The 19,562-nt window shown below is 46.5% G+C and overlaps 2 protein-coding genes across 3 annotated transcripts in view; both read right to left on the bottom strand.

Moving 5' to 3' along the window:
• Nucleotides 1-19,562, bottom strand: part of LOC149363978 (cytochrome P450 4V2-like) — an 83,142-nt gene that overhangs the window by 36,585 nt on the left and 26,995 nt on the right. For both annotated transcript variants that reach the window (XM_089573964.1, XM_089573963.1), the window contains exons 2-3: nt 5,024-5,142; nt 1,177-1,262 (exon numbers count right to left, since the gene is read on the bottom strand). In XM_089573964.1, coding sequence (XP_089430090.1) covers nt 1,177-1,262; nt 5,024-5,107 — 170 coding nt within the window. In that variant the 5' untranslated portion in view covers nt 5,108-5,142. The remainder of the gene's footprint in view (nt 1-1,176; nt 1,263-5,023; nt 5,143-19,562) is intronic.
• Nucleotides 5,676-14,035, bottom strand: LOC149363979 (calcium-activated chloride channel regulator 1-like). The gene has a single exon (XM_089573962.1). The coding sequence runs from the start codon at nt 11,503-11,505 to the stop codon at nt 8,359-8,361; it is 3,147 nt and encodes a 1,048-aa protein (XP_089430088.1). The 5' UTR covers nt 11,506-14,035; the 3' UTR covers nt 5,676-8,358.

Genomic DNA, 19,562 nt, shown 5'->3' with positions numbered 1-19,562 from the left:
ACCGACCGACCGACCGACCGACCGACCGACCGACCGACCGACCGACCGACCGACCGACCGACCGACCGACCGCAATAATATGCAACCGACCGACCGACTGCAATAATATGCAACTGACCGACCGACTGCAATAATATGCAACTGACCGACCGACTGCAATAATATGCAACCGACCGACCGACCGACCGACCGACCGACCGACCGACCGACCGACCGACTTACTGGACCGGACTAACTGGCTGGACTGGCTGGCTGGCTGCACTGACTGGCAGGACTAGTCAGACTGATTGGACTGAAAGGCTGGACTGGCTGGCTGGCTGCACTGACTGGCAGGACTAGTCAGACTGATTGGACTGAAAGGCTGGAAGGGGCCGCCGCGGTGACTCAGTGGTTATGGCGCTCTTCAGATAAGCGAAAAACGCGGATTCGATCCCGGCCGCGGTGGTTGAATTTCGGTGGAGGCGACGTTCTAGAGGCCCGTGTGTTGTGCGTTGTCACGTGGATTAGCGGAACAAATGGTTAGTATCTGGTTTCCCGAATATTCGACACATTCGACTGAAAGCGCTGTCGTCACTGAACCATTCGGGACAGTGAAGTTATATAAAAAATTGCTGGCGGTTTAGCGTTGCTAACCATGAAATATGGAGCGAAATCAGGTTTTTTCAGGTTTACACCAACGTCACGTACCTGAAAGCGCAATTGATAGCGCGTTTCCTTTCCTTTCGTCACTTGCGCACAGATGGAAGTTGATGAAGAGGACGACGTGCATTGCACAGCGCGAGAGTCTGTTGCAGTGTAACACGAGGCGTGACCGGCTGCGTACATACCACAGGGCTCTCGTGCAGTGGCCAGCAAAGCTTATCTGTTCGCGCCGCCAAGGGATTGAAATCGAGTCGCGGCAATATTTATTGTATTTCTCCAGGTTGACCAAGGTCACCCTAGTTCAAAGTCTCGTTTATTTCCAGCCATCTACCGTCACGTGACTAAACTCAGAGGCTTCATCACACATCGGCTTTTTCCAGGTTCGGAGGCCAATAGTGATTTCACACTAAAACGTTCTCTAACGAGAGGGAATCGATCCGAGAATATTACAGCAATTAGAGAAGTTCAGTCAATGAATTCCCATTGAGATAAGAAGATAGTCGGACGTGATAATACGTGAAGAAAGCTGCTTACCTGGTGAGCAGACCGGTTCCAAGCCATGAGTTCATGAGTCCGTAGAGCAGGGCTTTGTCCAATAATGTGTTGCTCTTCAGCAGTGCCTAGAACAGCAGGGACAACGTTTGCTGGCACCATGACAGAAGAAACGATATAGGCAGAAGAAATTAGGTAAAATTACAGAATCATGGCAACTAGGTTTATTCTAATGAACTCATATTGTCATCATGAAAGAAGCCAGGCAGCGCAGCATGCATTTACCGTAGGCTAGTGCCATATCCAATGTCGATTTGAGCACCGAGTTAGTCGTGTTATCCGAAGATCAGTTGACGATACACACTTGTTCGACTTTTCCGCTTAAACGAAAAAGAAAAAAAAAAGGTAACGGTACGCCGAACTGAATTTGCAAATTTGGTTCCAACCGAAAAAGGTCCGTATCCCTGCCATCCACTGCACCCCTAGATGGTTCTTGAGTAGGAATTACACACAGTCAAAAACGGGAATTGTGGAAGCCATGGGTGTAGGGAGGCGGTGGTACCGTTGGATTAGCGCGGTTGTACTTTAGAGGCATTTGTCCTCTACCTTACACGCCTCTGAAGACTGGAAGGCTTCACATCATCACCGTCTGCTAGCGAAGGGCTGTTTCTTCGTTGTCGTCACTCTCTACCTTTACAAAAATATATTTAGACAGTCTATACACTGACCACAGACATCTGTCTATTAAGTCTATAACTTTCTATCGACAAATCCTGGAGAATAGTCTATACGCAATACAGATCTTATAGACAGTCCATAGACAATCTATAGGACCATGGCCATTCACTTTTAGTGAACTTTTGTCCGTAAAAGTCAATAGACTGTGAACAGACAAAAGAAATATATGTAGGAAGACAAAAAATTCAGGGGGCACTTTGGCTCTCTGAAGTGCTGTAAGGCGAAAGCGTTTCCTGGCGCACTGTTTGTTTCTATTTACTTTTTTTATTTTTCATATTTTTAATTTTTGCTCCTTTTCTTATATTGATTGTTTTTTTATTTTTATATCTTATTTTATTTTGTTTTTATTTTTGTTTATTTTCTTATTTTTATTTTTCCTTTTCTTTACTTTATTCCTTTTATTTTATTTTGAAACCCATGCATTTACTAGATGCGCCTTTATTCATGCTCGAACCTTCAAGCGTCTCCGCTTCAAATGCCAAAGGCCCTGGCTCGATTTCCACCCTTGGCGCAGTTTCTTTTTAAGCAGTGACGCCGAAAGGCGGACAGATCTGCCGACACGTCTGTCGACACTGCTGCCGACACATCTGCTAACGACAGTATGAGGCATCAAAGGCTTTCGCCTTAATAGAGTCTATAATAAGTCTATAGACTGTCTGTATACGATTTTTCTAAGAGTAAGGGCAGTTACTTGTTTAATATGGTTTCTGCGCTACATGTAAGGATACGGTACCATGCGTAAGATTCGCGAAAAATCGGTAAGGTTTTAACCTAGTTAAACCGAATAGATGTGCGAAAGCATGTGTTTTAGATTGATTGGCTCATAGTTTTGCTTTGCTGGGTCGTTCTGGCGACGACATTAGACTCAAATTAAGGTCTGATCGAGGTTAAGCTGATCCGATCTGTTCGCGCCACAGATGGAGGTTTATGAAGACGATGTGCACTGCACACCCCGAGAGTGAGTTGCAGTTTAACACGAGGCTTGATTGGCTGCGGCGATAACGGACATTTACAAAGAATTGGACTTTTTAGCGGATTAGTTTCCTCTCCTGATGCGCTGTATATCCTTACCGGCCTTTTAGTTCTAATATGTTTAATATGTTTTCTATCATGTTTGTGCTACGTGCGCCTACCTAGATGCTCTGTAAATATTTTTTTCGGTGTGTATACACGCATATATATATATATATATATATATATATATATATATATATATATATATATATATATATATATATATATATATATATATATATATATATATATATCTTTTCTGTACAAAACCATGTAAAGAAATACCCCGAAAGAAAGAAAAAAACAGAGTGCTCTCGCGTAGTGGCGAGCGAAGCTGATCGGTTCGCACCACCACGGGTTCGAATCCCAGCCACGGTAACAATTATTTTATTTATTTATTCAACGTTAAGGTAAGGGTAAAGTCTTCCGCGATGACCCGGCTTTTGAAGCTTTGGTCGTGAGGTAAAGCTTTCGGTCTAAAAAAAAAATCAGGGGGGGGGGGGGGGGGGGGGGGGTGCGGTGAGGCGAAAGCCTTTAGCGCGGTGCTGCTGCTTGAGTCACTGATGTGTGGTTAAGATGTTAATTAAGTGCACAATTGTTTGTGAATCTTAATGCTGGAGACACTGGAGGGCGTTTGGGAGGCATCCGTCTTATTCGACGCCTTTCTGCAAACACTCTGCAGCGTCCTAGACAAGGAGAACTACACATGCGTTGGCAGGAAGTGGCGTAGCCATTAGCACGCTCGGCTGCGGAACGGAAGGATGGTGGTTCGAATCCCATCGCGCGCAAAGATTTTTTATCTGATGTGACTAGAAAAGTGTGACTCCTCTGCTGACAACTTTCTGTGGACAACGATGAGGCATTAAAGGCTTTCGCCTTAAAAAGCGTTATGCTCTAACTACCGCGTGGTGGTTCAGAGGCAGTCCCATTGCAGCCGTGATGAAGTAAAAACCAGGGCTTTTTTATCTTACCGGCTGCGAAGCCACCACCACGTATGAGAATTCCCATAGGCTGCGGCCACCGCAAGGCCATAGGTGATCTATAACGCAGGAAACAGATTCAAGTTGTTTGACGACGGATCGATTCAGTGACCAGTCAATGCAACGATTTTATCAAGACCTTTTTCCCAATAATTTTACCCCAGAAAAGCCGAACTCCAGGCCGGGGGAACTCTTGTACCCAATAAAATACCGCTGCGTCCCCGGTGACCCTGGGGACCAAACCTAGCAACTCCCGAATGACAGGCGGGTGCTCTGCACAAGGCCACCTATAGTAATTTCCATAGGGGGTTCCCATAAGTGGTGGTGGTGAAAAACTTTGTTTAAGGGAGGGCGACTTGCTGTTTGCCCCATAAGTAGGCTTAGGAATGACACGTGATTCCGGCACACTTTTCGCAGTACCTCTGGGATAAATGAGGCCTCTCCCCGTATTTCGTAACTCCACAGCTGCCGTCAACACAGAGGTGACGTGATGCCAATGATAACTTGAGAACAGGGCTTTTAGAAGAAACTTCCACATTTGTTTGTGCGATGGCTACACTATCTACCTCCCCTCAGTTTGTTCTTTTTTTTAATTTTTATTGGCGACATTTATGGTTTCACCAGAGAAACCTGCCGCGGAAATAGGGGGGAAGTGCCCTCGTCGCCAGCTCGCACCTTTCGGCGAGCCCGTCAGCTGCGTTTTTACTTTTGATCAATGAAGTTATAGCAGCGACAATGGCGACAATCCTTCTGTACAACCACACCTTTAAGTACGACCAGTCTTGCGTTAATTACTGGTAAATCTACTGCCAGCGCTTACAAAAAGGAAAATAAAGATAACTCAAGTGATCTTTGACCACACAGGAATACCACATTATATCGCCGAAAACATTAATTCACCCGTAGAGAATAATAGTCACCGACAAAAAAAAAAAAAAAAAACAGAAACTGCGATCTGAAATAAAGGCTGGAAAAAATCCCCCGAATTATCACAAAAAATGAAAACCGAAATCTCCAGCCCCACAATATTTCCCACCTGTGCAGAGTACCATTTTCTAGAGAGTCTGCTCAGGGTAAAGAATACCTAGGTGGGTGCTGTTTGTATGCCAGTAGGCCTTACTGTCTGCACTGATCAATGTGGAATGGCTATTACTCACCTCGACGCCTTCAGCCGTGTTGAGGATCACAAAAGGCCAGACGCCGATGTAGATCTTGCTGAGTTCCTGCTTTGTCGATTCCATGATCCGCAGGTGTCCCAGCAAAAACTGTACGGCCACTGCGAACGCAATCAACAGTCAAGGAAGGCCCCAAAAGTCATTTAACACGATCAAGTAAACGGAAACTTGCATGTGCGCGCTGTTTGCCCGGTTGGTTCGTGCTTAGACAAGCGAACGACGCGGTCTTTACACGAATGTCCGGAACAGTTCAACCAAAGCAATTTATCAAGGGTTTTTGCTGGTGTAATTTGCTTTGATATAATTTAAACATTACAGCCACAGTTTTTCGAACAAAAACAAAAATACTAGACGGGACGGTCATTGTTTATACTTCCATTAAATCCAAACAACGTTAGGCGTCGCTACAGGTGGTCCATTCTTTTAGAAACCGCATGCAAGTAAACGGAAGAGCGAAACAAGAAAAAATTACGTAACGTCAGAAAGTACGCCTTCTAGTTTCACAAATTTCCCCATGTTTTGTCACGGATGTGCTGCTGTATGTATTTAAACATGCGGCAGTTCAAATATGGGGGCCAAACCACCATCTCGCCGCCACTGTAGGCGACACGTGACCAGAAGAAAGCAGAGTGGAGACTATTCCGGACGCTTTATTAGCTTTCACTTACTAAGCATCCATGCAGCTCCAAGACAGGCATTGTGTTGCGTCATGTTCCGTGGTTGCAATTTAAGTGCGAGAGAAAATAATATAAAAGTAAATTAAAAGGTGAAGTAGCTTAGTAAAGCACATCTTGGCATCGTCAAAGTTCAACGAGTATTCCTATAGCTCTGCTTTGCGCTCAAAATCACCACCATGGATGGCTGATACTGAACGGCGCAAGATGACGGAAGGCAAGCGCTGCCTCTGAGGGGAAACAGGTGCTAAAAGAGAGGAGAAGGCATATTCATATTAACTATCGGGCTCTCGACTGTAACACATGTGAATACCATGCCTGCACAATGCCCAAGACACGAAGATCGAGCCTGCTACTCAAGAGCCGCAGCACTTAAATTGGCGATAACGTTAGGAGGTGGCCCGATAGCAGTCAGACAATATTCAAGATGTTCTCCTGAAGGGGTAGATATCTCAGCTGCTCCGAGGCTCTTCTCTTTTCACCACAACCACTTGTAAAATAACGGCACGTTGGCACACCCGAATATGCGGTCCGCATCATAGGTGCCAATTTTGCGCGCTAACGTCGCTTAATGTAGTTTACTGTGGTAGAAGTTTGAGCACGATGGAATCCCATAGCTTTAGGTTGTTAGGTTGTGTCGCGAAGTGGAATTGCAAAGGCCATGTGGGTGCAAGACCAAGTGGAGAGGCCGAGTTCTGAGTGGTTTAATTCTGAAAAAAACGATGTCGAAACCATTGCAAGTACAGTGGCAGAAGTGTATGCGTCAAGAAAGGAAAAACCGAAAAGTGGAAAAAAAGCTACGCTACACGAAATCAGCTATTGATAAGTCTTAAGAAAGCGAACACTTTCTGTGACAATGATATAAGGGCATTTAACGGAATCCGCCTTTGATCTTGCAGTTTTTGTGGCTTCTGCAACTGAGCCCGGCAACCTTTGTTCTTGCGGCTGGACAGTTCACAAAAAACGGTTCACACCCACGCGCAGCACTGTAAATCTGATTTGCCGCACATAGCCGACGTTTTCACGCGATTTTTACACTCTCGAGGCCTGTCATTTAGGTATTTGCCCACCTGGCCCACGCATTGTTTGGCGCAGAGCAGTGAAATGCTGCACACAGTACCTTCTGCGCATTTCGCGAATCTAGTTGTGTGTCGGTTTTTTAGTTATTTACAGCCCAAATTTTTTACTCCTGAGATAAGTGCTTGGCGAACCAAAATGTTGCTTACTTCCTCCTTTGTCCTGCCCTTATTATCGAACTCAGTGCACTAAATCTATGTTTATTTCCATAGCTACACGTTAGCACCGAACAAGTTACGACGTTTACCGCGAACTTCTCCTGAGTAGGTGCCTTTTAGAAGCCAAAATCTGATAGCACTACGACCTTTCGCATTGGACCATGTTCAAGTGAGCGCAACCGTCTTAGAAATTATCTGCAAAATTATGACGAAACATACGCAGTACCTAGAGTGCTAAACCTGAGATCTTTTTCTGCGTCTCTAGCTGGAAAATTAAACAAAAGGTTTAATACAAGACCCGCAGGAGCTCTTCTTGCCTCAATTTTTTAATTGACCACGTCAGTTCTTACTCTGCTTGTAAGCGCCACAACTTGACCCCTCACCGTTCGCATTCATAAATTGAGATAGCGCGACATTGCAGCGTAATGCAACGTTGCTGGTGAATGCGGCGATCGTCTCTGCCTTGCCTCAGCGCCCCTTGTGTTTCTGCTCTGCTTTAGAAAGCGCTCATAATGGTACAGAAGGCTTCCCATCAATAATAGAATTTCAGCAGCGGCCGTACCGGGTACGACGCGCGAATCAAAATGAGGCGAGCAAGAAATGCCAGTACTTTATACATCCGGCAATACGGTTATCCTTTATTCTCCCGTTGCGCGCATGCCAGCAAACGGTGGACTACACAATCGTACCTATTCGATGCCGGCGTACACCACAATGACTCAAAATTTGGGACGTGAAAATGCTGAAAAGCTACGCGATTTCCACAATAAATTCGCGATTCACAATGCATATTCTAAACGTTTTTCGAGTTCAACACTCCAGCCAAAAAATACTGAGGTGGTAAAATGATTAAAACATTTTATCTCTTCCGTATATATACAAAGAGTAAAATTCTCAGGATGTTACACGTCATCTAATTCCAAAATAAACATGCGATTCAATGTAGGACGTGCAATCCCGAGCAGCGCCCTCAAGTCAGGCATATAATATTGGTACCACCCTCGATTAGTTTCTCCCCCGAGCACAAGCCTCTACGCCATGGATGAGCAGGAAGCACATAGTTGCTTTGCAGGCCGCGAGGAAAACAAGTTCATAAAACGCAAAGAACCTCACGTGACCCTGCCTCAGTGAGGCAATAGCTGAACAAACTGTAGGCTACGGAAAAGGGCATGAATAATGTCATGCCAGAACCGATATCGGCTGTATTGTTCACTCTTATCGTACCGATAGTTCTCGCCGCTGCCTTTACTAAGGCACACCGTCCTTCAGTACAAGTCACACACACCACGTTCCTGATACCCTTACGTCACGACGGCAGAGTTAAAACACGAGGTTTCGAAGTCAGGCCGTCGCTGCACAGAAAAGCACTGACTATCCAGCACGGTGGGTGACCGGCGAGCACTGATCATCACACAAAAGTCTGCCTCCTCGGTTCTGTCGAGAATCCTGGCGGCAAGACGCGCGATTCCGTGCCGTAGGGAGGGCTGCGAGTGGGCCTCAGTTCGGTCACGTACGGCTTCACGGACGGCAGCCCGACGTCGTTGCGGTCGTTCCTGCCCTCCGGCGTTGTCCACCCCTGATGCTCGGGGGGCAGGTCCAACGAGGGCACTTCGGAAGACACGTCCGCCTTGTCGGGAGCAGTCGGAGTCCGGCGGCCCTTCTTCGCCTTCTCGTCTTCGTACACGTCCATCAAGTAGTCGGCCGAGTACGAGTTGATGGGATTGATGCCGTAGTACATTGACGTCGCGTACGGGTTCACCTTGTCGCCAGATTCATCGATGCCATCATCGTCCGTCTTCTTGGGCGTCGAGCCGTTCTGCGTTATGGGAGCCGAGATGATGGGCCGAGCTCTGGTTGGCGGGAGCGGCGAGCTGTCCTTCGAGTCTTTGCCCTTCTCGCCTCGTCTCCTGAAGCACACGTAGAGCAGGATGAGGATGATGAGGATCAGCAAAAATAGCAATGGAAGGACAATGGCCATGGCCAACTGCAGGGACGTCAAGCCTCCCCTCGCGTAGTTTCGATCGTTGTCCAATTCCGAGCCAGTCCCATTGCCGTCGGGATCGCCACCACCACCTGGAGAAACCGTAGACTCAGGCGTCGGGAACTTGACCTCAACGGCGTTGGACACGGGCCCATTGTTGGAATCGTCACTGGCCCGGATCGCGAGGTAGCAGCTGCCTCCGCGGTCACCGCAGTTTAGATTAAACGATGCTTTTTCTCTCTCACCGAACGGTTTGGGCGAGTAAGCAAGACCGTCGATGCTGAATGGGTCGATCTTCTTTCCTGAGGTATCGAAGAGCAGCGCGAAGTCAACTTCGCGGTCGAAGTACCTGATGTCGTATTCCTTTGCTGTGCCCTGATCGTAGTCGTTGCCCGGCGCAGTCCACTCGAGTGTGACCCTCCTCTTCACGGGGTCAATTTCAGTCGCTTTCAAGTCGGTGACGCGGCTTGGAGGATATACGTCGCCTTCAGGTCTGTCCTGAATGCTGAAGAATGACCCGTACTCAAAATAACGCGAGAATGGCTCCGTCGGCACCGATGCAAAGTCTGGGAACTGACTTCCGCAACAGTGGGGTGGCGGCGATGGAGACCCACCGTCCAAAGCTGCGCCATTAACGACGACGCTCTCATTAGTGCCTTCAGCAGTTACAGAGAACTTGTAGTGCCCCTTTTTCGAAAAGCCTGTGAAGTAGCGGCTATAAATTCCATCTCCAGCCGTGATGTCAGGGTCTCCAGCCCCGTTGTCCACAAGCTTGAATTCCACTGGTGTTCCTGCCGGATCGATGACGGTAGCAGTGACATGAACGTTACGAATCGGGTTCGATCCTTTACGAACTTCGGCGTAGACGAGGAACGGTTTGGAAGGATCCACGCTCGTAAAACTGGAGCTAAGCCAAGCTCTAAGTGAAATCAGGGGATCAGTTATGGATGTCGGCTCGAGCCAAACTTCAAGCTTTGCAGAATCAAGTGCAATATGCGAAGGTTTAACGCGCAAAGTCCACTGACCGGCAGGCGCGTCCTCTATCTTGAATTGCTGCACATTAAACGACTGCGGCGTCAATTCCTTGCTGCGCGCAGCGTAACTTTTGCCGGTTGGAGAGGAAAGTGTGACGTAATTTATGTAATCTGATCCTGTATCTTCATTCTTGTATACCATGTCTACCCTAAGCGTCACTCCGGCTTGCGCGTCAACATAAAAAACCTCACTGACATCTTTACCTGGTTGAACTGGCTCAATGATTCTCTGTTTCAACAACATTGGGGCCTTGGTCTCGGCGTAGGACGTTTTGCTGAATACCAAGCCAGCCATGGCGTTCGCTTGGTGCGTGAAAAACAGCTCTTCGTTGTCGGGTGCCTCAGCTAGAAACACGTTGCCGTCGTTATCAAGACAAAGCTGTTCAACGCTGTTTACGGCGTCACTTCGAGAAAGCAGCAAAGCATGGATCCTGACCTGCGCCTTCGCCAGTTTGGCCGCTGCCGCACTGACGTCTTCCTGACTAATCGCTTCGTGGGTTACTATGAGAATTGTGCCTTGCGATCCTGACCGTCCCTCTGCGTGGGAGTCCAGTAGTTCAAGAGCTTTGGCAATGGCCCGTTCAAGGCTCGAAGGGTCACTTTGCGATCTAGGATAGCTCTTCGCGAACTGTTCTCTATCGATCTTATTCCTCATTGAGATGAGCTCACTGTCTGCGTAAAACATGTCCGTGCTGTAGGCCACCAATGCCATCATCGCGTCCTCTGGAACGATTTCCTGCGCGAGCTTTTTCAGGGCCTTCAGTGTCGAAGCGTATGGCGTAGGCGTTGCTAATTCCTTTGATTCGACGTTCCAAACGACGACAATGCGCAGTGGTGACTCTTGAACGACGTTTAACTTGACTCTCCTGTATACATGTTCCTGGCCTATAACATTGCTGAAGTCGTTTGACGAGAAAATCACGTCCCGGGCGCTCTTCCCGTCGCACAAAACACCCTGTTTGGAAACGGCCACATCCGGGGAATATAAGGGATCATTCGGCACGGGGTCTTCGCTAAACACGCCGTACCTGAGCCGGTACCATTCTTCAGCCATAGCTGTGCCGTCGACTTTTGCGGCGTAGGAAAATGGCAGCACTGTTCGGAGACCAGGGACACCGCAAGAGCCATATTGCAGGGTGTACGGATTCTCGCCGAACACAGAGCCTGCGTCTGGCTCGATCACAAAATGCGCCGAGCCGAAACTGGGCCTCGAGCTCACCGTGACATCGAGGTCGGTGCCGCTGCCTTTGTCGACGAGGGCGGACGCGTTGAGTGAACTAGGAACGAGTAGGGTGACCCCGTCGAAGAAGGCGCGGCCGTTTAGGTACTGGTACACTTTCCTCGATGCCGACTCGACGAGTTCAGCGATGGTGCGAGCAAAACCATCAGGCAGCCTCTCCGGAGGTATCTGCGGTGACAGGGCTACCTTGATGCCCGTGTAAGCGTTGCGTTGGAGCACGATGTCACATCTAACCACCAGTGAATTCCACGTAGCACACGAGGCGACCAAGATGAGCGGTAGACAAACGCGGCAGAGCATTTTCGTGGCACCAATGCTGCGCCTATGGCAGCAACGCTGTTACTGCGAAGCGATGGCCATATTGGAAGAGGAGCCAGCGTGTGTGCACACCCGCAAGCAGCAGGCTGATAAGGTTGCTTAGCAATCGTCCGTCGCCGTCGTGGCTTGGTGATAAGCAGCCGCACCGGAATGCCGGCTGGGAGATAACCCACGGCAGTAGAGCGGGGGGTATGAGAAGCCATCGTGTGGCACTCAGCGACACAATGCACTGCCTCGGCATTGTGTCGATGAGTGTCCTGTAAGACTTGCCTTTTTCTTGGTGAGATAAGACTTGCCCACACAAGAGCAGGAGGCAAGATGTGAACTCGTCGTCGCTTAAGCATGTGGGAACTGCATTCAAGTAAATACTCGTACTATTAGCAAAATATGTTCGTATGCCTACGGATAGCCGTCTCAAGGGTCACTGCATATTAGTCAGCGCTTTTTCTGGGCCAGTTTTATTCCTCCATCAATCTTCCTGACAGCAGCTGTTTCGTTTTTTAATGAAGAAAATCGCCGGATAAACTATATACGCACGCGAAGCCTCTACTCAAGACCTGTGATTCACGAGCGAGCTGACGTGTACTCATCCGCAACTCAGACGACGCCTTGCTTTAGCCTCAGGAAAAAGCACAGATATCAGAACAAACGCCCGTAACGCGCCGGTATGCTATCGCCGATGGTATCGACGCAAGTGATGAGCTCATGGGACCACGCCGCCTACTTTCCAGTGTCGAGGTGAATCAGTTAAAGAGTGTACGTTTTCTCATGACCGGAAGAGACAGGAAGGCCATAAATGGAGACGTCGGTTCCTCGTGCTCCGAGAAAACTGCCTGGATGCTTCTTCTTGTGTGCCTACGTTTAAGGAGACATTCAGACTGCCTAACTGGTTTCGTTTCGATAAGCAGCTCGATCGTATTAATAATTCAAATGTCACACTGAGCGGCGTTTACACCTGTGACACTAAACCCACCTGCAATTAGCCCCAGCTAAATGAAACTAGTCCTAACGATCTCACAAACTTAAATCGTAACCTCTGCCATATCAGGAAGCGGTCTAGCGTACGCGTGAAGGCTTCTAGCGACAGTTGCTGCTATGAATACCAGGTGGCGCAGTACGCCTTTTCAACTGAACCCGGGTCATTGTTTATTGTGCCGTCCCCATTGTTTACTTTCTGTGTTATCGTCTCTCGTTATCTTGCAGATAGAACTAGAACTTTTACTCTCCGGTCGCCACAAAGGGAAAAGCATCCTGTTATGTTCTCCTACATGCGCACCATCGTTCTGCGCTCTACGTGCTACAGAGAAGGAAAAATCGGCCTGAACGCAGTGAAGTAGCCACATACACACGTACGAAAACAAGCCCTCTCGCCCCCGCGCGAACTCTGCGGAAGAGAGTATGTGACGCATGCGCTGCTGTATGTGACACATGTATGTGACACATGCGACACATGCGCTGCTGTGTGACGCGTTCTTATAGATATGACGGCGAGCGTTCCTCAGCTCCGCGGTTCCAGCTTTGCGCGCGCTATTTCTAAAACAAGAAAACGGGTCTGGATAGTACTGACGGCGAGCTATAAATCAGTGAAAATGATGAGCTGTCCAGCTGTAATAAGTAAAAGGATATCATTAATTTCTAGCTAAATAGCTTGCTAGTTAACACGTTCTAGCTCCTTCCTGATGACCGCCGCGGATGACAATACCGCGCCGAAAAGAAAAAAAAAACGAACACGTTTCTAACTCAGAAACCATATTTTCCAAAACTGCTGATAGTTTTAGTGAAACACCGTGAATAGGCTCGAGACCTCCAGGGGCCTCGAAGATTTCTGCAGGCGCGCTCTTCAGGGACGTTCATACCCTTGATACGAAGCGCGAGAAAGGACCGCACGAATTGGAAGAAAGGTTCTGTTCATCACAAAAGAGCCGACGATGATAAGTGTCCGCTGCGATTAAAGAATCAGTTGCTGCAGCGATACGGGGTTAATTAAAGCAAACTAACGCAAACACAGAGTCAACACATGGCCATAGTTGGCTATCAATTCGCTTTGTAAGCGGGGGTTCTCGCGGTTCCTTCCTTTTCGTATCTTGATCGCCGTGGTGGCTCAGTGGTTACGGCTGCTGGCCCGAAAGACGCGTGTTCGATCTCGTTCGCGGCGGCTAAATTTCGATGGAGGCGAAATCCTAGAGGCCCGTGTACTGTGCGATGTCAGTGAACGTCAAAGAACCCCAGGTGGTCGAAATTTCCGGAGCCCTTCACTACGGCGTCTCTCATAGCCTGGGTCGCTTTGGAACGTTAAACCCTAATAAACCAAACCTTTTCGTGTCTTAGTAGCGCCAATTCTTCGGCTGCATGTTCGTCGTCGTCACTATACTGTTTAGGGGCCGAAAACAGCTTGTTTAGTGACTAAAGGAAATTTCTCAGAAAAATATCGCCAGAATCCCTCACCATATTTGAGTCGCCGCGATGGTTCAGTGGTTATCCCCGGTTCGAATCCCGGCCGCAGCGTTCGCATTTTCGATGGAGGCGAAATTCTAGAGGCCCGTGTACTGTGCGATGTCAGTTCACGTTAAAGAACCCCAGGTGGTCCAAATTATCCGGAGCCCTTCACTGCGGCGTCCCTCATAGCCCGAGCCGCTTTGAGGCGTTGATCGAACCCCATAAGGAAAATTTTGGAGGGCACTTAAGGCTACTTAAGTGCTTTGAATTCGCTCAAGGCAAAATTTTTATTTTTATTACTTTTTAAGTCGTTCTCTTCCTTTCTAATCACACGCCTACTCGTTAGCATACAGTCGTAAGGCAACGCATATACTCGGTTCCCCTTTGTTCTCCAAGAAGCAACGCGGTTTTGTGGTCTTGTTGATTAACCCGTAGACATGTTCTTTCTGCATGGACTACACAGCCTCTCGAAAACACGCATCATGTACCGACACTGCGAATCTGTCGTTTCTGCAAAAAGTTCACTTCAGTAGAATGATTGTTCATTTACGGAAAGCACGCCCAGACCGAGTTCGAACGGGAGTGGAACTCACTCTTAGTGCTGCGCTCTTCATTGCCCTCTTCCGTATAGACGTCTTGCGCCGACCTCTTAATAAAGGCCGCCGTGTTGACTGACCCCGAACATGGTGAAATTACGCGAGCTTCTTTATGGGCTTACTGTCGCCTACATCGATGTACGCTGCTAAAGCTACGCGTGTGAACAGCACCATGGCGTAAATGACATCTTTGGGATGGGACATGACGGTTTTGCAAGCTGTATGCAATAGCGGAAACTGCGTAACCGATTGCGCAAACGGAACTGGGTTGCCATCCCTTAGCAAAAACTAATACGTTTGGAATATACGGTGGACTATTTAAAATGTATTTGAAACATATTTTGTATTCATGAATGCACTAAAAATATGTCGGAAATACGTTTCTGAAATTTCATGCTTGGTATTCGAAATATATTTTTAAAATGTGCCAAAAATATCTTACTTAAAGCATACTTCGAGCACTTTTCAAATACGTGAAAAAATATGTATGCAGTTTTAGCATCTTGTCAGTGTATTAAAAGTGTATTTTCAGAAATATGAAATTAATTCATCGAAAGTATACTTCAATTCTAGAAAACGGGCAGCCCTTGTAAACGTATATGTATGCAGTTTTAGCATCTTGTCAATGTATTAAAAGTGAACTTTCGTAAATATGAAATTAATTCATCCGAAATATACTTCAATTCTAACAAACGGGCAGTCCTTTTAAACGTCTTTGCACACTTCTAGCTGCCGTTGAACAGTCGAGTGCTCGAAATCGCGTTTCGGGAAATGGCATTTGCGTGTCGTCAATGTATTTAAAGTGTACTTCCGTAAATACGCAATTAATTCATCCAAAGAACACTGAAATTCTAGCAAATTGGCAGTCCGCATTAGCATGTTTGCAGCGCACTACAAGCTGTCGTTGAACAATCTAATGCTCAAAATCGAGTTTCGAGACATCGCATTTTGGTGCTGGCCATCTATTTAAAGTGTACTTTCGTAAATACGCAATAAATCCGTCTGAAATATATTTAAATTCTAACAAATGGGTTGTCCGCGTAAACATATTTGCATTACACTTCAAGCTACCGTGGAACAATCTAGGGCTCGAAATGACGTTTCAGCGAAGAGTGAAAACTTTCCCTTTCTTGTCATCCTTTCGTTTATGGTAACTTCTAGCAGGAAGGTGATCACCACTTATACCCCTGCTACACGGGCGCTTCGAATACCTTCCAGCCGAATGTCATCTAACGATGCTACACGTGTTCTAAGGGAGTGCTTGAAGATATTACGCCAATGAATATTAACCGCGTCAGCATGAAATTTCCCCGGGAGTGCGCCGATGAGGACGACTGCACTCATAATTGTTTACATCGCTTGTTTACATAACATAAAACGCAATCTGCGCTTTCGTTCTATAAAACATCTGTTTTCTTTTTTACTGGTTGTACTCGTGCTAGTTGACGCAGTGCGACAATGTGTGGGAAGCGATGATGCGATCGCACGCCTGAGAAAGCCGGGTTGTTGGCATCGCGCAGGACTGGCGCTTCTCGCTTCTTGTCCCGGCTTTCTCCGACGTGACCAGTACTTTTTTTAAACTACTTTATCCAGAAGTATGTCTGGCGACTGTTCGCTTTAACTGAAACGGCCTAACTTGTTATCCACAAGCTAGCGACGGCGACGACTGCTGCTGGCCGTAAAGCACGGTTCGGCAGTCTGGGTCACACCGGCGATTCCCGTTCATCGTACGCGTGCCCTGCGATGTAAGCAATAGTTGATTTCAGGTCACTGTTGCCAAAACTACACCTGGTGACCATTTGCATACCCTAAAGCTTGTGATTTGCTCTTCACAACCGCCGAAATCACAGATCCAACCCTGCGAACTCGCTGGGCCTAGCCGTCGCGGAAGGGAACAGAGCCGTCGTCGATTGAAATTGATTTGGCAAGCGCTTATCGCTGGTGAGTATTCAGGTGTGCACACGTGAAATACAGCCGTTCGTTTCGCTCATTTAGAAGCGCGAGCATATACACACCGCCGCCTCATCACCGTGCTCTCGCTCAGCCGCCGACAAGGCTGACCGTCCACCGACCGAATTCGTCGGTGTCGTTGGCCTGAAAAACGTGTCCCTCTAGAATCATATTATAGTAAACTAGATATTTCATTATAATTACATGCTGTTGTTCAGCGTGATATATACTGTCGTTGTCGGACGAGTGTGACCGCCGTCGTCGTCGTCGCTGTACACTGAAAACGAGCTGAGGCTTTCGAATGCGTTTCGAAAGTGTCGTGCAGCACCGCGGCAGTCCGTCGAGTCCGAATGTCATTCCACTCAATGTCATTCGACATTTCCGTGTGAGAACGTGATAGCATTATACCAGCAAAAGCGCCTTGGGTACTTCTGGGTCCGAATACGCCAGCGGAAAGGACCCCGTCTGGCAGGACAGACCGGCTCCCTTACACGCCCATGTATCTGTTGGTTGACAGTTCGACTCCTGACCTGGGCCTGACGCAAGTTTCAACTAGCAATTCCGTTCTGAATTAACCCCAGATTCGAACGCGACCAGTAGGGTACTTCTGCGATAATTTCGCAGCCCACAGTATTTGCGCAAAAAAAGGCCTCACCGTGCAAAATAGTGCGTCGCTTTCGCTGGGTATATATACCGCAAGCCAAGCATATCGCTTGTCGTAGGATTTGTTGTGCTGTGTCACTGTCGTCTTGGTATGCTGTGTGTAGGTATCTGCCGTTCCCATTCAATCACGTGACCTTATAATATCAGCCTCCTGTTGATTAATAATAAATACCCGTGTACGATTTGTTCTCCAGTTGAAGAATTCACCCGTGTCATTCCATGGAGCCGCCGAGTAGACTTTTTTTTAAGCCCGAGTAAACACATTTTTAATGTATTAAATGTATATTTTTAGTATATTTCTAATGTATATTTTTATTATATTTTTAATGCATTATAAATATGCTAAGCGAGCAAAAATGTACTTTTCAGGTATTTTTAAGAACGTTTAAAATATTATTCCTAGTATACTTAGAAAGCATTCGTATTGCAGTTTAAGCCTAGGGACAAAAAAATGCGAAATAAATATGAAATTAATACAATACGTTTGAAATGCATTTTTAGCACATCCTCTTTTTCGCTAAGGGCAGTCATACCGAATTATGCGGAACCACCCGTACTTGACGCAAGTAGCCCTCAGTTACGACTATTAGCGGTCGGTACAGGCGCCTGTGCAGGATAAAGGTCTGCTCAGACTGTCCATGGCTCAGTCAGATCGCATTGCATGCGCGCGCAACGCGAACACCACGCTACCATATCGATATGATAACTCAACATATCTGCGGTGTTGAAATAATAATGACTTAACACTGGCTGCAAGGGCCTTCATTCACTTTAGCATGCAAGCCATGAGAAGCCAGTGTGTGCGTCAACCACCGAGGACATTAATCATGTAAGATGCAGTATTACTTTGAACATCTTTAAAAACAATTTGTTGGTTTTGGCAGTTTTTCTTTGCTTTATTGTGCATACATTGTGCAAAAATATATTGACAATTGTTTGGCCTGATAGCCAGAGGACTATAGTGTTCTGTCCAATACAGACTATGGTTTAAAGACAAGAAGACACGAAAGAGCAACGCTTCACAAAACGACTCCAATGATTGGTACAAAACAGCCTTGGTTTTTGTTTCTGGTTATTTTATTTTCCGGAATTGTCGGCACCCGTCAACTTTTTGTCCGTATTTGTCCTTTCCGTTCTAAGTTCCACAGAGCTTTATCGCAGCAATTTTTCCGCAAACGCGTATCACAGCTTATTTGAATCGATCAATACGCGCGATAATAAAATTTGTAAAATTCCCTTTCCACGTCTGAAACTGACTGTATAAATGTTCCATCATGCCTTCCCTGCCCTACTAAACCATCGTCATGGTCAAGGGATTAACATCAGTGCCATTAGCAACAACATGCTGCAATCTTTCTTTGTCGCGCGAGATTGAATATATCTGATGCAGTGTTATATATATATATATATATATATATATATATATATATATATATATATATATATATATATATATATATATATATATATATATATATATATTGGTTGGTTTATGGGGTTTAACGTCCCAAAGCGACTAAGGCTATGAGAGACGCCGTAGTGGAGGGCTCCGGAAATTTCGACCACCTGGGGTTCTTTAACGTGCACTGACATCGCACAGTACACGGGCCTCGAATTTCTCCTCCAAAGAAATTCAGCCGCCGCGGCCGGGATCGAACCCGCGTCTTTCGGGACAGCAGCCGAGCACCATAGCCACTGAGCCACCGCGGCGGCATATATATATATATATATATATATATATATATATATATATATATATATATATACATATATATATATATATATATATATATATATTATACTGCATCAGATATATTTAATGCGTCCTGTCTATTGTATAAAGAAGAGCGGTTACTCCGAGCTGTCACAGTATGCCATGTGAACAGGGGCTCGAAGCTCGTCAAGAGGAAACCAACTTTTTCTTCGAGCCCTCGTCGTCCTATTGTTCTTTTTTGTTTTGTGGAAATAAAAATGCATTGACTGATAGCCATAAAAGGTTATAGCTTCCGGTACAATAGAAGATAAATTTAATATGTTATTCACAGCAAAGGAAGCCATATAAACCGACCAGTCGTCTGCACACGCTAATAAATTAACAATAGTTATGCCATATTAACAAACATTTCGTATTTCATAGTACACTATTTGATTAATAAATATAACAGTTTAAAATTCCTTGAAATTTTCTTGCAGTTTTCATTTCAGTGGGAAGTTATTTACACCGCTTTGCCTGCTTCGAACTCCCAGTTCCTAGAGAGGCTTCAAAAAAAAAAGAAAAATAGGCGACAAAACCATCAAGGAACTCAAGGGCGGCCAGCGTACGCATTGCGTTAGTCCCAACGTCAGTATTAGCGGCGTGACAGGCTAAATAGCTCATATTAGTACCAGTTCCGC

The sequence above is a fragment of the Amblyomma mixtum genome, chromosome 2 (assembly GCF_055824585.1).
Source record: "Amblyomma mixtum isolate Tamu chromosome 2, ASM5582458v1, whole genome shotgun sequence".
Taxonomy (NCBI): Eukaryota; Metazoa; Arthropoda; class Arachnida; order Ixodida; family Ixodidae; genus Amblyomma; species Amblyomma mixtum.
Note: the sequence above shows the minus strand (reverse complement) of the source record. Positions and strands in the feature narration are given on the sequence as shown.